Source organism: Lepisma saccharinum, chromosome 6, assembly GCF_977018435.1.
Source record: "Lepisma saccharinum chromosome 6, izLepSacc3.1, whole genome shotgun sequence".
Taxonomy (NCBI): Eukaryota; Metazoa; Arthropoda; class Insecta; order Zygentoma; family Lepismatidae; genus Lepisma; species Lepisma saccharinum.
In genome coordinates this window covers 16618659-16639247 of record NC_139234.1, presented here as the reverse complement: position 1 = coordinate 16639247, position 20589 = coordinate 16618659, and the positions used below count along the sequence as shown (strand labels likewise).

The window sequence follows — 20589 nt, the reverse complement described above, 5'->3', positions numbered from 1 at the left end:
AGGCCACTCATAATTTTGTTTTGGAAAGTGAAACCAATTCTGTTCTCACGAATTGTACCTCTAGTTTTCAGTTCGCTATAAACACATACATGTTTCATTAAAAAAAATGCAACTTTGAGTTGAAAGTGATATTTTTTTTAATTTTGTGGATTGTGTATACCCTCCCATTGTGTGAGCCCCTGACATGAGTACATTCCTGCGCAACTCGATTTTTCACATTTTGTTTCATTTCAAAAATTTCTGAGGTCGCATAGTTAGGTGAGACACCCTGTATATGCCCTAAAATATTATTACTTTCTAATTAATTAATTGTATTTTCTCACATCGAAACCAGGGACCGTGTGCCTTGTTTGTTATCGGTATTGTAGATGTACCCGTCAAATTCGTGCCCATAGATGCTTCAAAACCTCAAGGTAGAAATCCCCTGTGACCGTCCATCTATTGGGAACAAATTCTCTATGAATAATATCCAATGGAGTCGAAGAACATGATGAGCATCAGTCTTGATACCTACGGGACTTCTGTAAGCAAACTTTCTTGGCTTTTGGGGACCCTTGGCTCTTCCACACCGAACTCTGGTGCTTTGTTAATGGCTCATATTGGAAACACCATATTTTGTCACCGGTCACGATAGTTTTCAGGAAATTGGAATCCCTGTCCGTGGTCCTAATCATGTCTTGGCAATGTTGAACCCTTTGGTTTTTTTTCTAGTCATTTCCGAAATGGTGACCTAGGGAGGTGTCGCTTGTGTTACTGTAACTTTTAAGGGGATCCTTTTCCAACGTTCAAATTTACCAGCATGAGAGAGAAAACATCAGGGTAATTGCAAATCATGCAATATGTAATATATACATAAGTGCATACACAAAAGAATGGTGATTTTCAAAAGCTTAAAAAACAATTATTTCTCACCTTTCACTGACAGAACATACACCGTCAGCAGCGGAAACTGGTTCAAGTTTTTTATGCGTTAATTACAATCCTTCAAGGTGTGCATCCTGGGTCACACGACACACATCTAAAGGATAGTGAAACTCATCCCAGACTTAGTGTATCATATCTTCTGTAATGGCCTGCAGTGCATGAGTTACCCGATCACAAAGTTCATGGATGGATGGGGGCTATGGTGATACATAAACACTACATTTAACAACCCCTTCCCCAAATAAGGAAATTGCATGGTGCAAGATACAGCAACCAGGGTGGCCAAGGGAGAAGGTGGTTGTCTCCATTTGTAACACGTCCGATCTAGCACTGTGGAATAACACAATTGAGAAGCACTCATATGTTCCAGTGAAAATTAGGGGGGGGGGGTGTCCATCCAGTTGTTGAATGTAACAGTCATAATTGGTATTAATTTGGGGCACCTGCTTGCTCTGGTCACTAACTTGGGGCAGGTTGGGGGGGGGGGGGGGACTTTCCTGAAACACCTCCCATACTCTTTCAATGCTGTCATCAGAAACACAATTTCGGCCAGGACTCTTGCCTTTACACAAGCATCCAGTTTCCACAAATTGTCGATACCGCCTGGTTATGTTATTCTCCTGTGGTGAGTCTTTTTTAAACAGTGCACAAAACTCGTGCTGCACTGTAATCACAGATCTGGACATCTAAAAACGAACACAAAGAAAGCCTTCTCCTGCTGTGATGCAATCTTGAAAATTTGCCCCGTGGCTTTCGAGTAAGCATGAGAAGTGAACTGCTGGTAGCTCATGAGAAACTTGGACAGTTGCCGATGCTGACAGTGTATATTGTACCCATGTAAGGTAAGAATTTTTTTTTTTGTTAATATTTGAAACCTCACCATTCTTTTGTGTATACCCTGTATATATTTGGGTGGTTCAAAAAAACACTTTTTTCGAAATTGGCTTACGGCTAGTGCTAATTTTTGGCCAAATTGGCTCAATAATACGTGTGCAAAATTTCATTCCGATCAGTGCATATCTTCAGCTGCTGCATCGTACCTAAAGTTTGAAAAAAAATTGAAAAAAAGTAAGTTTTGGTGAAAAATTTTAAAAATATTTGTTTTTTCCCTACTGATGGTATTTTGCATATAGATCAACTATAAATGATGTAAACAATGCTAGAAATAATAATAATGGGCATTGCCGGACCTCTTTAGGCATACTTAAGGCCTAAACTTAAACCAAAATTTGCGAACAATAGGCAAAATGTGTTTGTATGTGTTTCTTTACTGTGTTTCAGTTAGTTGTGAAGAAATCGAGGCGCATTTATTTTTGACAACAACTTACATCTTTTAAAATGTGTTGTCTGCAGCTCTCCGCCTATTTCCGAAAAAAAAAAAATTGTTCTTCTTTTTTCGAAAATAGCCCACTGATCGAGCTGAAATTTTGCACAGGTATTATTGAGCCAATTTGGCCAAAAATTAGTACTAGCCATAAGGCAATTTCGAAAAAAGTGTTTTTTTTTAACCAACGTAGTATACATGTATGTATATATATATAAAATCATTCATTTTATATTTATTTGTAACATGGACATTGTTTCACCTTGTTAGAATTAGCAGAACATTCCAACAATGAGGGTCACAGAATTGAATTTACTACAACAGAAATCATCAAAGTTGGCTCGGTGTCCACATGCATTAAGTGGTTGACTTTCCATCTCACCACCAAAACTTCCAGGTGTGAGTTGTAATGTGGGCATGGATGTTCTTTGCAAGTGTTCCACATCAGTTTCATCTACATTACTCATTCATACCATCGTGATTTGGTAAAACTGCTAGAAAAGTGATATAAAATAACAAAATACAGGAATTACATTCATTTCTGGGACACTAATTGTGATATGGACAACATTTATCACTTGAATGACGCCTGGTCCTAAAATCTGTAGCTGAAGCATAATCACCTGGTCAATATCCTGAAAAAATCTCATCATTATTTGATAGCAGGACTGCTTGATTGGGTATGATATTAAAGGATAAAATGTAGTTTGCAGCATTTACAAAACTTAAGAACAAATGCATAAATGAAACAACATTGCATAAACAGTGTTGGACAGAAATTGCATGATCTGCATGAAAATAAGGCATGGCAACAGTGTAGGTGATTAGTTGAGAGTTACTTGGTTACACTTTTCAATATTTAAAGAAAATAAAAATTAATTTCAGAATAATATTCTGGTTTGCACATAACATGAATCAATTCCAAAATTGTTTTTTAGTCGGTCATGTTTCTAATTAAAAAAATTCGATTCTACAAAAATGACATAAAGGGACACATCCTCTCTCAAATCTAAATACATGTGTGTATAGAATTTATACATTAATTTCGATTTTAATGGTAACATCAGAAACTAAATATGACTGTTAATATGATTAGTTATTGTTAAACTTATGAGGGAGATTTTTAAATTTATGAAGTTATTGTCTGTTTTCCATGTTGAGGAGTTTTATGATATGTGTGATTACTGTGTCAATAATGAACTATTTTGTTGGCAGGTGGTGGATGACGATTACGAGTCAGTACCTTTGAATGTAGTACAGTGAGTGCTTATGCCAGGCAATAAAGGTGAACCTTTTTTTCTCTAGAAGTAAAGGTAGTAGCTCGCATGTACTTCTAACATCACAGGCATATAGAAGAATCCATACCAGACGCATTTGTTGCATGGCATAGTGTGGTAGTGGCACAATGTAGAATTAGAACCACTTTTTTTCCATGCTGTCTTGTATCCCTGGAAACTGATTCACTGTATGCTAACAAGGCCCTGGTGACTGTGTACTTTGTGTTACATGACATTTGTGTGTGTGTTTTTGTGCTAGTCCTTATTTGTTTCTTTACGCCAATAAAACAATGAAGTGTATATTTCTTGTATTTTGTACCCATTTTTGTGCATCTTTCATTTTGAAAGCATTGGAGAAGTGGATGTTTTATTTCTCGCTGTGAAAACACAGCTATTTGAATGTTTCATGGACTCAAAACGCCAATGCAGGCAGGCAAGTAAAACAAAAACAGATGTCTGACTACTTCAAATTTTGTGGCATTTTATAGATACTATATGAATAAGTTAGTTTACCAGAGGTAAACCAGATAACGTAGAATACGCCATTATCATATCACCATGTCGATCAGCCAAAACTGGCAGAAAGAAATCTAAATTCACATGGTCAGGGACATCCAAAGAGATAGTGTGAAAGTAGAACACTGCTGTACACACTATCCAATTTCATTTCGGTCTTGTGTAGGTAGATTACTTGTAGCATAGATGATGATAGTTGCATCATGTTTCAGGGTGAAATTTCAACAAAGAAGTCTCCAGGTGTAGGCGAAGCTGTTTGTGCAATAGAGGATATAATTCTACACTTACTTACGTGACAACATCCTCTTTTTCCCACATGGGGTTTCCAACAATCCACTTTGGAAGTCACAAAAAGATGGTGCAGAGTTACGATTTGATTTTCAAGTCCAAAACTTTACTTATCTGTGATAATCATTTGGAAATGTGCTTTCTTGAACCTATTGGTCCTTGTGATCTACAATTCACAACGTGGGATGATTTTTCTCATTTTACACAGTGCATTTCAAAAGATGTTCCAAAGTTCTTTGATTACATTCGCATGTTGTACCATATTACTGGGCACCCATTCAGCCAGCCACCTTTGCTTCTACATACATAGTGACGTTAAATTCCCAAAATGTTGTGTGTGGTACATTTTACAGTATGCGAGTTGTGTGATCCCCCCCTGTTGCATCCAAATGCCTCATAACTAATTTTCAACAAGAGAAGCATTGAAACTTTAGGGCAAATCTGATATTTCTTTAAAGAGAATGAAATTGAATGTACTAATCTGTCATTTTATTATTATTTTTATAAATATAAAGATGCAATTCTCACACACATATAGGGTGATTCACAAACTGTAAGGGTGAAAAGTACACACACACTAGAAAAAGCCAAAATAAGTCACAATCAAATGAACAGTTTGCGAGTAAATGCTGAAAATATGAATGTATTTTCATGACCTGCCACTGGTGTGTTTGCTGATATCCATTCAGTTTTCTTTACAGACTTGTCCGGTAGGTGTAGCCCACTAGGTGCTGCACTACTAGTGCTAGCGGAGAACCATATAACAAAAACCAAATATCAACCTCACTCAGAATGGTGCTTATTAAACATGCAGTGTGCCAGGGGCACTTCACCATCTCTTGTCAATGTTACATGTTGTAAACAAAGAGAAAACAGCACATGATGAGTAGGGAGTGGATTTTTATGTGCTAAAAATCTGAAAAATATTTTTTTATATATATTTTAAAAACAAAGAAAATATGTGGCTAAAAGTAAAAATTCTTTTCATTCAAAATTCTATCAAATAAATACACCCACAAGCAGTGGTGGCTTGTGGTGAACCCAAGTGGAGGGGCAATAGGTCACAAATTTGCTCTACTAGTAATATAAGTTTAAATGACGAATTTCATATAACAGCCAATGGGATAAGAAACTGATACATTTGTGTTTACCGAATATCACCTATTATAATAAATTTAATAATTATTTAACAGTAATACGAAGATCATGAAAGATGGAAGAAGAAATAGAATAACAGATTTAGTTGTTGCATTGTTTAACTTAACAGAGGGGAAAATTCAAAGTGATATTAGTTTATGTACGGCTTGATAAGCATAATTACGAATATTTACGGGCATTGAATGTGAAAATTATCAGTAAAAAGTAACACAGGAAAAGTTTCTTGTCTACATGACTAATTGATATGTGAAATAGGGCACCAACGTAAATATCTCGCGGGAAAGTTGATATCTGTGTTACCAGAACCTCTACCAATATACTAAGTAAAAACTTCAAACTTCAAATGTAAATTTGTTCACTTGTGGTTATACTCGGCAGTGCAGCATCTGTATTGTCCTTATGAGCGGCCGCCACTGCTCACAAGTGATAGCAGGACGTTAGTTGCTTGTTGCACTCTGTGTATTACAATCGACAACAAAGAACATTTCAAAATTATCCCAGAACAATGACTTGTTTTGTGAACACTATGTTTCCACATCACACATGGTCAGATATGCATATTTAAAGTTCGGGACCTTGTAATCAAGAGGTCCCAGGTTCAAAACCTGTGAAGGTATATGGTGGTTTGGATTCCACCTTACACTGTAGTTCAGTAGTATAGCATTGTAGGCACTGTAGACACTGACTAGTGTGTTATTAATTTACCACGAATTTCATCTATTTTATGAATTAACCAAAATATGCATTTACACAAAGAATTCGGAAACTTTATTTTGTCTGGAATGTCTAAAATACAGTTGAGATTGCTTTATATGTAACTCAGTTCTACGTAATTCTGTGTTTTACGTAAATTACTGTATGTCCTGGCAAAATATAATTTCAAAATGTATTAATTAAACTTTATTTGTACATAATGCATTTATACGTAATTCGGTGTTATATGTACTAATTTTCATAAAATACATATATAACCAAGCTACAAGAATGTCACAGAAGTATACATTCTCGTCGTTACAAAAACACACATGAAACACAATAGGTGGTCATGGTGGTAGTCGGTCTCGAGTTGCAAGAAAGACGAGTGTAGCGCAGCAGTGTCACAAAGCAAGCAAGGAGAGGCAGCATGAAATGAAGAGGAGAAAGATTTGCCGCAGTTGTTCAGAACATCAGATGCATTTTATTTTGTACGTAATTGTGATATGAAAGTGCACGTTAAATAGATACAAATAGCAGTGTTACAAAATAAAATAAAAATACCCGGGGTTCCTTCAGTGAATGGTTTCAGTTGCTACTGGTTGGCCATGGAGAACAGAAAGAGGAAAAGTTAAATGCTTGAACTGAAAGTAAAATTTATACAGGAAGTGGACGCTAATCCACATATAACTAAAACTGAAATAGCTGAAGAATTGTGCATCACTTGCATCACACTTTGCACAGTCATTAGTATATATATATGTATATATATAAAAATTAGACGAATTTTTAAAATTGGGTAGTAAAGTTGTAGTTATGGCAAATCTGGTACAATTGTCAACAACGGATAGAAAATATATTTATGTCCTGTGTCAGATGTCGAAGTCAGTGGTCCACATACCTCAATATGTATTTGGACATGAGTGATATGATGAAATTGATGAATGAACACTCACAAACATCCATGCCCAGGCCAGGAATCGAACCTGGGACCCCTGGCATCATAGGGCGATGTGCAGAACGATTAGTACCTATTTTGTATTTTGTTATTTGCCTGCTTATTTTGCGAGTTTTTAGTGCCTATCAATCCTCATTCTGTTCATTAGCCCTTATTTAACCTCACTTAGATTGGTAATAGTGATGACCGTGGATGGTGTAAATTATATAGGACACTGAAAAGTCTCATATAAAAATTATGTAACATTTTGAAAACAGTTAGTAATTAAACTTGTGAGAATTCTTTCAGTCTTTAATGATGAAAACTTTTCTTAATCGCAGAGACTTTATTTCTAAAGAAAATATATAACAGGCAAACTAATGTGTGGGTTCGAGCCCCACAGGCTCATTTAAGTTGACGCCACTAGCACTGTCCCCTATTTTTGTTTCACTAAACTACAATAATTTCTTTACGCTGGGTGTACTTCTGGCTTCATAGCAATACTGGCATTGAAAGCATAGGGACGGGAGGGCACGGCCCTTAAATATTAAGAAAAAATATTTTGGAAGGTGGCAGATCAGACTCTCAGAGATGCCAATTTTTACTGTAATGACCTACTATGTTATGATAATTATTGCAAATTCATTCCTGCAACAGTTACAATCATTAAAGTGTCAATTACAATTATAATCAAAATAAGCACGTACCTTGTCACAAGAGATGCTGGAAATGTCCTGATGCATCCACACGGTTTTGGCATGTTTTTCGGAAATATCCATTTACACACAACAGTTCAGCTTCTGAAATTGCTACAGTTTCTCTCCTGATATTCTTCTTCAGTTCTTCTAATGTCTGAAGGTTTGTTGCATTGACTTTATTTTACAATTTCCCCCATAGATAAACACCTTACTAACGCTAACCGATAAGTCAGGGTGACAAAAGAGGAACGGGAGAAGAAGCCACGTTAGTTTAGCGATTGAGATGTCGCGGGTTCGAGTTACGAGATGAGCATGAAACACTTACGTCCTTGTAGCCATGCACACTGAATCTGTTGATTTTGCTAAATTTGGCAGGAAACTGGGAAATTGCACAACATGCGATAAAAATGTGAGAGAAACTGCAGAAATGCGAGATTGTTAAAGAAAGTTAAATTTAAACAAGGCAAATCTGAAACTTAGAAAGTTCAACAATGGAACAAAAGCTCTCTCTGATGAAAAATGACAGATGAAGGAAGACACTTCTTGTGATCAAAATGTGATAAAAGTATTGTAGGCCAGTGAGTTATTTTCAAAGAAAATTACATTTGGAAAAGGCTAGATATCCCTTTTCATAAGGAGTTCAACAATGAACGAAAAGGTCCCATTGTTGCTGGGAAAGGAGAGTTAAAGTCACAGTGTGTGATCAAAATGTGATAAAAATATTGCAGGATAGTGAGTTTTTTTTTTTCAATGAAAAATAAATTTAGAAAAGACTAGATATCCTTTTTTCAAAACGAGTTCAACAATGGACGATAGGTCCCATTTCTGCTCGAAAAGGAGAGATAAAGTCACAATTTCTTATCAAAACATGGTAAAAAGAATAGTTTCTTTTCAACTAAAATTAAATTTAGAAAGATAGGCTAGATATTCTTATTCAAAATGATTTCACAACGGAAGTAAGGTTCCATTGTTCCCTGTAAATGGAACCTTGCTTCGTTAGAGAAGAATATTAATTGTGGATCAATTACCCCACCACTTACATTCCCCATAATTCATTTACAGAAATTTATCAGACTCTCGTTCTCAATTTGTTCACAAGGTTTCGCACAGTATTTCTGTGTGAAACAGGCACACCTGGGAATTCTACTGAAAATCGTTTACGAACATCCCTTCAAGAATTTATAATCAGATACGAATCATACATAAAAACGTTTCGTTGTATTGATTGATTGAGTTGATGTTTTAAGTGCACTTAAAGGTTAATCGGGACTGGACCTACAGCTTAAAGTGGTATCCGAACCAGTATGCTCCTCCACCGGGAATCGAACCCGGGACCCTTTGATTACAAGGCGCCATCGGGGAGGCCCTAGGTTTTGTTGTAATGTGTGTGTGTGCGCCATTATTAAAACTATAGCAAAACACAAATAACACTTGGAACACTATATGCTTAATAAACACAGTTAAAACAATAGAAAATTGCAAGAACACTTGTAACACGTACCCACTTTCAAAATATGACTGACTGAGATAGCAAAGTTACTGAAATGGAATGGGGTTAAGAAAGAAATCCACAAGTTATGCTCAAAGCCATGTGTTTCAGTTGGCACTCTGGCGCCACGAGGTGTTAGGAAACTTTAAGTTCCCTTTTAGCGTGTCTTGTTACCAAAGCTACGTGAAATTTCCTAAAAACATGCCATGGGTTCCTTCAGTGAATGGTTTCAGTTGCTACTGGTTGGCCATGGTGAACAGAAAGAGGAAAAGTTACATGCTTGACCTGAAAGTAAAATTTACACAGGAAGTGGACGCTAATCCATCCACATATAACTAAAACTGAAATAGCTGAAGAATTGGGCATCGCTTGCATCACACTTTGCGCAGTCATTAGTAAAAAAAAAAAAAACTATTTTAGACGAATTTTTAAAATTTGGTAGTAAATCAACAAAACGCAGCCATCAAGAAGATAGAAGATATGTAGATTTGGAAAAAGTGCTTCTTACTTGTATTTAAGATTCAAACTTTTAGATTCATTAATTTACCACTTTATGACAAAAGTAGCCCATATTATATATTTTTCCTCAAAATATATACAATTACGGTACTTTAATAATGATATGACATGGTATCTAAACCTGATTTGTATGTAATTCTCATTTATACATATTATTTTCTCTTCACTTTGACATATGTATAACTCAGGTTCAACTGTATGTACATTTTATGTTCTTTCCCTAGAAATGTGTGTTTCAAGTGCTAAAAGTAAAAGTATGGACTGTTATGTGAAATAAGCCTTTGCCGATTACATTGTAGCCATACAATCAGCACTCCTACAACAAACATGTCAATGGCAGATCATTATTCCCATTTTCATTACAAACTGTTCATTTGCAGACCCATGTTGACTGACTTTCTTTTTTTAAAATAAAAGGTTTCTTCCTCCTTCACTTTGAAGGGTGCAAAGTGGCCATATGTACGACACACCCACAGCATTTAATTCATTCATTCATTCATTGCTTCTCCTCATATGTACTTTCCACCCTTATAGTTTGTACTATCACTTTTCAATCTCCCTTTATAACTTGGTAAATGTCTAAATAAATAGTTTCTTGTTCTAGAACAACACCCATTGCACTCACTTAATTAGCAGTATCTGCAATTGTATTGGGTTGATGCATAAGTTCATAGCATTTGTGTTTGGTATGGCAACACTGCGGTGTTAGGAGTTTGTTTATCGTTTAACGTTCATCAATTGGAATGGCATTGTTATGTTTGTGAATACGTATTGAATTTTGCAGGTTTGAAGGAAGACAGTGTTATTTTTTGGCTAAAGAACAATAAGTGTCAGGTGCAGTGCAAAAAAAGAAAACAAACATTCCGTCATATTCTTCTGGCTGGGTTGAACAGAGAAGCGGGGGTGGCTGAAAACATTTGTGCCGTGTATGGGATAATGCCAACATGTAAAGCTTAAAGCAGGGGAAGAAAATGGTTTTGTCATTTCAAGGAGAGGAAGCATTTTTGACTTGTAGTGATTCTCCACGTTCAGGAAGACCATCGGGCTTTAATGAAAACTGTTTAAATGCTTTAATCCACGAAGATACACGTCAGTTGTCTTGAGAATTAGCAAATGTGACCATTCAATCATCGTACATCATTTGCATCCCATGGGTGAGGTTCAGGATAACGCACGCTTTAAGTGAAAACAACACAAATCAGCGAGTAGGCCAGGAAGGCTGCATCAAGTGCTGCTCCAACACAATAACGCACGCCCACACTTCGCTAACGTGGAAAAAGCTGCTATCTAAGAGCTCGTTTAGGAGGTTATTCCACATCTTCCTTACACCCCTGATCTTGCACCCTCAGATTTCCGTATTTTCAGCTCTTAATCCACCAATCTTTAAGGAAACTCCTTTGGTAACGAAAATGCTCTTCAAACGTGGCTTGGCGATGTCCTTAATCCCAAATCAGCTGATTTCTTCGGATGTGTAATCGAAAAAGTGTCCTAGCATTGGTAGACAGTCATATACAGTGAAGGAAAATATATTACTGATTAACTTTTGTCTTTTGTTCATCTCAAATGAGTATGAAATAAAAAGACTTTTGCCACAGTGAAAAAAAAAATGCTATGAACTTATGCATGAACCCAATATATCTATATCACTGACTTGCTTGATATTTGGAATTTGGATTTGTTTTTCCATTGTGGTATATAGTATAGCTTTTTGTTATATATTTGAACATATATTTTTCTGCTGCTGTGTTATTTTGTGTGGTATTATTGTGTAATGTGATGCCATTGTGAACTATGTAGTTTGTGTCTTCACTGTTTACGTGAATGCCTGTTAGCATACACCATACACTGTCTGTTGTGCATATGTATGTCTTTGTGTTTGTATCTGCACCTACCAGTGAATTATCCTGCCTGTAATTGCATCCCAAAAACTTATCCTCAAAAAATTGTGTAAATGTATTCCAGATGGAACCATTTTTGCTTTGAAATGATGCATTGTAAATGTTTTCCTAACATCTTACAATAGTTTTGACATGAATAACGTCTGTTTGCAAGAAAACATCAGAATGAAAGTTGGGCATGAGAAGTGTTATCTTCAAATGCTAATATCTCAGGAGCTATAAGTGGCAATGGTATACAAACCTGTATGTGAAGAAACTACTATACACCTTATTTTAATGTTCGTTCTATGTTTTACATTTTGCAAGGGTAACGAAAACCTGCAACAAATTCCACTTATTGTACATCTTTACCTACCTGCCATTCTCAAACTATGAAAGGTAGGTACAGGCATATTGCAAATAAAAAATATACATTGATACTAATCTGGAATAAAGTTTTAGCTATCATTAACCATTTAATGCCGGGACTTCACATGTATGTCACATTTAGTTTTTTCGACTTTTAGAGCATACTGTGACTCAGGTAATGTTTGGAGATACATGTTTTGATTGCCCCATGAGTCTTGAGTCATCCAATTAGCATTAGTAATGCTTACTTTGATTCTGTATATATTTGGGGGGACGGGCTATTTCCCCTGAAGAAAAGTATGGCTTTTAAATTAGAAATTATTATTTTTCCCTGAAAGTATCAGAAGAAAGTGCGCAATTCTTGCCATGAGAATGGAACAAACACATATCAAGTAATACGCAGGTACCATTTTGAAGCCTCATGTCTCAGCATTGTCCATGCAGGGACTTGAAGAAGTTCAAATTTGATGTAAAACAATATTTTCTTTAGAATTTCATATTCTCCTATTTGATACATGAAAATTGGGTTTTTTGACCCCAGGCTTATAACGTAGTCTGTAGTGAAGAAAATGAGGTATAATTTGTAACTCTAGCAAACATAGTTTCCAAGTTATAATTTTAAAAAAACGTGAGAATTTTAAATTTCCTGCTGAAAACAAGCATGTAATATTTTTTTTCTCCAAAAGTATGTAGGCACTGTTTTTAACCATCACGTAACAAATTTCATAAAAAATATTTTTTTTTCTTTTTTTAAAATATCGTCGTCTTGTACTTCATAAATGTGGTTCTTTGATCACAGGCTCATAGCCTAGTTTATACTGAAGAAAACTAGATATAATTTTTAACTCTAGCATTCCAAGGGACCAAAAGAAACAGGAATTTTGTTATAATAATTGTATATTTATTTTAAGTGATACAAATATAGTCTCCTTCGAAGTACTATCCATTTGATGCAATGCACACGTCTAAATGTGTTTTCCACTTTTTGAAGCAGTCCTGAAACTCTTTCAAAGTGATGCATTGTAATGCCTCCATCATTTTTCTTCTTCCTCTTCCACGTCTGCAAAACATTTTCCTTTGAGGATTTTTTCCATTCGGGGGAATAAAGAGACGTTGCACAGAGCAAGATCAGGTGAATATGGCAGTTGGATAAACTGGGTCATGCTCTTTTTTGGTTAAAAATTGTTTCACACACAAGGCTTTGTGTGCTGGTGTGTTGACTGTTTTGAATAAAAACGAGCTATAATTTGTAACTCTAGCATTAGAAGTTACAGAGATATAAATTTTAATTTAAAATCTCGTGCAATTTTAAACTTTCTGCTGAAAACTTGCTCAGCTTTTAAGGGTTAACAGTTTTCGAATTTTGGCCCATTAATTCATGAATTGCATGATGCCATATAGTGATAAAAGAAGTTATACTTGTTTTGAAGCTACAATATGACCATTTCTAGTTTTTACATTGGTCAGTGGTTAGATAAAGTTGTACTGAAAATATAAAAGGGTATAATTTTTATATAATACATTGTATATTTCTGGTAATTGCATGTTGTTAAAAAATATGCGGACACCTCTTACAAAGAATATATAATAATTTTGAAACTTTTGAAAAAAAACTTACTTGATCTGCCCATCGAGTTTAGTGATTGTCGCCATTCACAGAAGGCTGTTAATTGACATTTTAATATATTTTATAATAGTCTAAGTTGCACAAAGTGTATGACCGACCAATTTTCCCATAATTGTGTTGTTTTTTTTTATTTCAGCCAGGTTGTCACTTCTATATGTGTTGAAATTATTTTGTGGTTGGTTTCTGCTTTTCTTTAAGATTGGTTCTGGGCACTGAACGATCTAAAATTTTGATCATTCGGTGCCTGAGCCCGACAATAGGTTTTTAAGACACAATAAATTAATTTTCGAGCCCAACTTTGCGACCCATCAAAAGCCCCCTCGGGACCCACGCCCCATAGGTTGAGAAACGATGATCTAAATGAAAACAATTGTGAAAGAGAGAATGGCATGGGTTGGATCTAAAAATTTTCTTGCTCACTTCGTTCGGAATATATGATTGTATTCTGTAATGCATTGTAAATTACCAGAGAAAGATTCAAGACTTCTCTGCATTGATTTTGTGTTAAATGCATGAACAATAGTTTGGAGGAAAAGGAGCGTGCACATTTGAGAGACAATTTATATAATTTTTGCTGTTGGTTTATCATCAGGTGGATGAATTGATTATGTAGTGTATTTAAATAATATATGTTGTATACATAGTGTTAAAGAAACTTTGTGCTTGTTTTTCATTATTAATGTGAAATTTAACGTTTTAAAAAAAATATATTTCAAATTGTTTGTCCCAACACAAATGCTTCAGCACTGACCTTGACCCCTTTTTTGCTAAATTTACGATAATAACATCTTTGATAATACTACTACTCCTAATATTATTATTATTTTTGTTATCATTACTATTGTTATTATTATTATTGTTGTTACATTTATCCTGGAACTTGCCCCTTTCCCCAGACAAAAAGTTGTGGTTGCACTTCTGATTCCTAGGCACCCACATGAAGCATCAGGGGTCACTTTCTTACTCTTGCTGTCACATTTTTTGTGCCTTTATTTCTCGATTGTAGAATTACTTTTCTTCCTTTCTTCTACCTCATTTCTCTGTTGCCCTCTTTTTCTCTTGTCTGTATCATGCTTTTATTTCTATTAATTTCTCTCTTCGTTTCTTTCATACTCTGCTCTACACATACACAGGGTGTCTACTTGCTGGGGAAATTCCTTGAAGTGTTTCAATAAGCAGAATTGTAGCTCAGTCATTAGGGTGTCTGACTACCATGTAAGAGACCCAGGTTCGATCCCCAGCAGGGGAGAACCAGGATTTTTTCACCTGTTCAAGCTCTGGTGCTCACCCAGCATCGTATGAAGTGGGTACCTGGAGGAAGCTCCAGGGGGTAAAGGTGACCAGGAGTGTGGTGCTAATCACCTTCAGCCACGATCAAGAAATTGTGAGGCCCTAACTCCACACCCCTATACGCTTTCATGGCATGGTGCAAAGTACAGGGGAGCACTTTACTTTAGAACTGGTTGGCATTTGGAATTTTGTGGGATGATTCAAATGTGAATTTTCTTCACAAATTGGAAAAATTTCTAGCAATGAAACTTCATGATGCAGCCAAGTGGAAGTTCCAAGCAATATTGTTTTCAAGTAATGTGTATTGTGTTTATGGTTAATGAGAATCTAACTCCCCACAGTCTATCTTGCCAACTTTGCTTTAAAAATAAATGTAACTTGAATTTCAAAGTTGTATACACACACAGTGGAACCCTGATTTTACATTCCCAAATTTTATATTTTCATGCATTTTCGTTTACTCACCTTTGTTCCCTGAAAGTCTAAAAATCGAGGTTTCACTGTACTATATGTTTTCATTTAGAGATGCCTATTTTTTTTTACCACATAACAGGTGCAATTTAATTTGATAAGCAATACATGACAAAAAGATAAATAATTCTGAAGTTTGAACTCTCATCTAAATGTAAAAAGAATTTCTTTTCTAAATACATTTATGTGATCTGTGATATGTTATTGCCTGCACCTTGAATTATATACTGCAGTAAACACCAATGTTGCATTAGAGTTGGTGGATATGCTGGTACAATTGATTTTTATTTGATTTGCTTTATTTTACTTCGCTTCTTGTGCCACTTTTGGATAATTTGCAAAGATGGGGATGAGTGTTGACATGATGAAATGATGAATGGACACTCGGAAACATCCAGGCCGGGATTCGAATCCAGGACCCCACTTCGCCACGGGGGCTGGCATATACTGGTACAAGCTAAAAACTTTGTGTACTAAACAGAATCCCAATAGAAGAGACATCTCTGTACATCATTCTATTTTTAGCTTTCAAAATCTGGAATTTACCTGAATTTTTTACTCTATAAGAGTAGCCACCGTGAATCACTCTCTCCCTCTGTCTTTCTCTTTGTATTGATTCTTTCAGTTGAGGGAAGTGTGAAACTTATTTATGTACTACTCTAGTGTAAAATTCCACAGAGAGTAGTGTATCTAGTATTTGAAGTACAAAGTGATAGGAAATATATAGAGGGTAGATAATTGTATTTTGTACATGTCAATATTTTTTGCCGTTATTACTTATAGTCAGTAAGTGTATTTTAGAGAAGTGTAATTGCACGTGATTATTTTAATTTGAAGTTGATTTTACTCAACTATGGAGTTTCAAATGTATTTTAGGGGAGAAAATTGGTTAAAAAGGTTGTCTTGTGATTTACTTGCATTTTAGAACTTTGTGTTAAGACAGCTTTTACATGGACACAATTTTTATTTAATTAATATGTAATATGCACTTTTGACATTAGCCAAGAACTAGTGGAACATTAATAAAAGCTATGAAGACACAAGTTTAAAGTACTAGGTCTTTTCCAAAAGTAATGAGACAATTTCTTTAGGGCCAGTCAGAAGGGTCGAGGTATGGATCTATTGGGCGAGGCAGTTGGTGAGTGATGTCAAGTATACAGTCTGATGCAACTCGGTTGTCTCCGAGCTATTTCAGGTGTCCAGCAAATTGAGGAGCTGTTTTAGTGTTGCGTCATGGTTGAAAATGCAGTGCAGTTTGGAGCAAATGTCAAATTTTGCTTCAAACTCGGTAAATCTGCTACCAACATGCTTGAAATTTTAAGACAAGCCTATGGGTACGAGACTTTGTCAAAAACACAAATGTGCAGGTGGCGCAAGGAGTTCTAAGAAGGAAGAGAAGACACGGAGACTTACAACGCTCAGAGTGCCTATCAACATTCAGAGCTGCCGACTTTGCGACTCAAGTGAAGTCTATTTTGGACCCCGTCTGACATTTGAGTGTGACCTTAATCGTAGATAAGATAAGGCATGTCAAATCGGTTGTGCATCGTATCATTTCGGAAGATTTGAACATGCAGACACTTGGTTTCTCCACCATGACACTTTGCCATCCTACTTTGAAGAATATTAACTGTATTTGAACCTAATTTCAATATAACAATTTTTCCAGAATGTGTCTCATTACTTTTTGGACAGACCTTGTATACTATAATCAAGAATAAACCATACAGAGTAAGTAATAGTAACCTGTTTTGCTGAAGCTCAGAATTGTGTTTGTTCTTGCTGCAAATGATTCCTTTCAGTTGCAGTGGATTATGCAAAAGGAATCTTTCTTTACCAGGGTATCTACTTGCCATGAATCCTCGAATTATTGACACCTGAAATTGAGTGTGAATTCTACATGAATTGTCTTTACAAACCTGAAAAATCCCTGCATTTATCATTGATCGATTTGGTACATTTTACTTCTCATTTCTGCCACTTTTGGCTAATCCTGAAGATGAGGATGATATAATGAAATTGAAGAAGGGACACTCACAAAGAACACCCATGTCCAGGCTGGGATTCAAACCCGAGACCCCTGCTGTAGCATTCTGTGCTAGACACTATGCGACGGACGCTGGCCTCTGCATTTATTAGTCAAATCTTGTGAATAGATAGAGGATCCAAACAATATTGTATTCAAATATTTATTAGTGTTTATGCTCTTTGGGAAATGCAACACCACTTTTAATTTTAATGCATCCTGACAAGGAAGAAGACCTAAGTGTTGCCTATGTTGTGTGTTGAACAGACAATATTGAAATACAGATACCAATGAATTTGTAGTTGCTATGGACAATAGGCATTGAAGCTGTGAGCCTTCAAAGAGAGAGACTATGCATTATGTTCTAAAACATAACTGTCACTATACCGACTGGCGGTTGACCTTGATGGCTATTTCTGACGTGTCCTGTCACCCAATCATTTTCGGGGGCGTGTGGTCCAATGGGTGTCAACAAACTCGGTTGCAAAGTAAAACCTGAAGAGATTACATCGCTCTCCCGAAGCAATGTTGCCAAACATACTTCTGTTTTTGCCAGTTGTCTTTATATGACTGTGTGTCTGCCTGCATTCCAACCTGTGGGTGGTCCTTCTGGAAACTTCATCGTTCAGGACCGCGTGTGCAGTTGTACCATCAACCCCGGCTGATTTCCTAGGACTGACAGTACTGTTGCCCGAGAAGACTTTTTCTTGCCTTATGGTATGTTTGGCAACATGTGGTGGACCCAACACTCATTTGTTTCATCCCGCAAACAATGTTCTGCAACTTGTGTCTCGAAAATGCTCGATCTCAGTCGAAGAAATTTCAACTGATCGCTGATTCGCTGTTTCCCAGCCGCCAGTTGGAGTTGCGTTCAGTATAGTCTTGATCAAATATCAGCAACAGCAATATGGATTATTCCTTGCAAGTTTCAAATTTGTTTTTACATTTCGGGTACCTACAACAGTTGTGTTTTTGGAACTTTCCTCTAATTAAATAAATTTCTTTTCCAAGTGAGTTTACATAATACTGTGCCATATTTTCTGCACCTTCAAGTTGTATATTGTGTAAAGTATAATGAAGTTGTATTAGAGCACCTTGAAAACCTGGAACTATACTTGAATTTTAGCCAGGTAGCCATGGCAACCGAGATGACCACAAACTGCATACACACACTGGAGTAGATACTTTAACCTTCAGTCTGTGGAAAAGTGTGACAACAGACCAAAGTGACACAATACACGCTATAAAAATAATTAAATAAATAAAAAAATACAGAGGTTGTATTTATGTCTTAAAGTTGAACGACTTTCCTCAGAGAATCCACCCTTTTGCACGTTATCTGTGTTCACAAGTCTGAAGGGTTGTAAACATGATTTAATTTGATTTATTTGATTCCAAGGACTATAATTTTGTACAAGTAGTTAGGTACATCTGTAGTATAGGACATGTCAAAGTGGAATATTTAATAAGGATTTGTAATTTAAAGAATACATTTGGTTAGATATGTACAGTTCTGTGCAAAAGGTTATCAATATCGCATTTTTCTGTGATACCTTTTTTCAAACTTCATAGATTCATGTGAAATGCTTATATGTTGAGCAGAAAGGTAGGTGCATCTGTATCAACAGGTCGTAGACCAGTTTGGACTATTTACAAAATTATGATAGATCTTTATTCGATTTTTCCAACCTGACAAAAAATGACACTTTCTTATCACCATAATGCATGAACACTTTAGGCAACAATCTCCAAACTAGTCGTTGGTATCAACTAGGGTGACCAGATTATCTGAAACAAAAGCAGGACATCCATGGATGCATATGGGAAGGGGGCGAATGCAGCTATAACTAAAATAGCACAAGGTCAATTGAAACCCCCTCCTCCTCTCTTTAGCAAAGAAAAAGTCATGCTGCTTACACATCTGAAATATTACACAATTGTCTTTAATCTTCTTGATTTGATGTTTGTTATTTAACGTCGCTTTTGGCTAATTGCAACAATTAATATGATTGATGATATGTTAAATTGATGAATTTACACTCGCAAAGAACATCCATGCCAAGGCCAGGATTCGACCCCTGGCATCCTAGCGTTCAGCCATGGAGGTCTTATCTTCTTATATATTTCCTTTTCCATTTCCTTCTCTTTTGTTCCTTTACAATAAGACAAAAGCTGCGAGCGAAGAGAACCTGAAATTAAATAGATTGACAAGTATTTCTTTGCAAACTAACAATACTATTAATTTAAAAGGTACTAATAGTTAGAGGTAAACAATTTGGATGTTTTGCATGACATTTTGGAGGATGCTGTTAAAAAAACAGGACATAACTGATTTTTTGGAGTAGCATTGCAGACAGCAGGACATGGCCCTAAAAAAAAAGGACTGTCCTGCGGAAATCAGGATGCCTGGTCACCCTAGTAGCAACACACACTAGTACTTTGTTTCAAAGCCCTTAGCATTGATCACAGCCTGGATCAAAGCCACTATCTGTGGACACTATGAAGAGGCTGCTGAGGATTGGTGTGACTGTTCAGCTGTCAAACTATGAAAAAGCAATTTGTGATTAAAATTATCACCTGAGCACTAGTGTTGCTTCGAATATGGCCGCTCTATGTAGGATAGATATTTGTTTAAATTCAGTAGTAGTAGTACGTATTAGCAGCGTGTTGTCATTGTTGGTATGGAAGAAACGTTTAAATTGTGCGTTATATTTAAATATTGCGAATGCGATGTGATTCCAGGAACTATAACGAAGGTGAAGCTGTGCTGAGAGCGAAGCATTTAATTATGATGATAAAAATAACACGGGAAACGCACACGAAACTAATGTATACGCACTGGTTTTTCAAAGCGGTGCTGTTTCATCTGCACTGCATCTCCGTTGTAACTGCCTAACTGGGGCTCTCAGAAATAATTTGAAAATAAAGCAAATCACCTGTATTGCAAAGCTTGGGAGGAAATAAATGAAAACATGCTGTTGCAGTTTTTTTCCCCAAAGAGTCAGTAAGCTTTTCACTTGTCGTGAACCACAAAACGATTTAGAGCAAAAACTGAACAGTATATGTTACTTTTTCGCATGTTCCCCATGCTTTGAAAATAGAACTT

At 36.1% G+C, this 20589-nt stretch overlaps 1 protein-coding gene across 4 annotated transcripts in view; it reads left to right on the top strand.

Annotated features, from left to right (window-relative positions):
* LOC145988591 (P2X purinoceptor 4a-like) overlaps nt 1-17059 on the top strand; it is an 81229-nt gene extending 64170 nt beyond the window's left edge. For 3 of the 4 annotated variants that reach the window (XR_014441769.1, XR_014441768.1, XM_083123576.1), the window contains one exon: nt 3464-3885. Coding sequence is in view for 2 of the 4 variants with exons in the window: in XM_083123576.1 (XP_082979702.1) it covers nt 3464-3511 (48 nt within the window). In the remaining 2 variants the exon portion in view is untranslated. Of the gene's footprint in view, nt 1-3463; nt 3886-16548 lie in introns of those variants that run through there. The other variant, XM_083123577.1, reaches the window with a different exon arrangement.
* The last annotated feature ends 3530 nt before the right edge of the window (nt 17060-20589 follow it).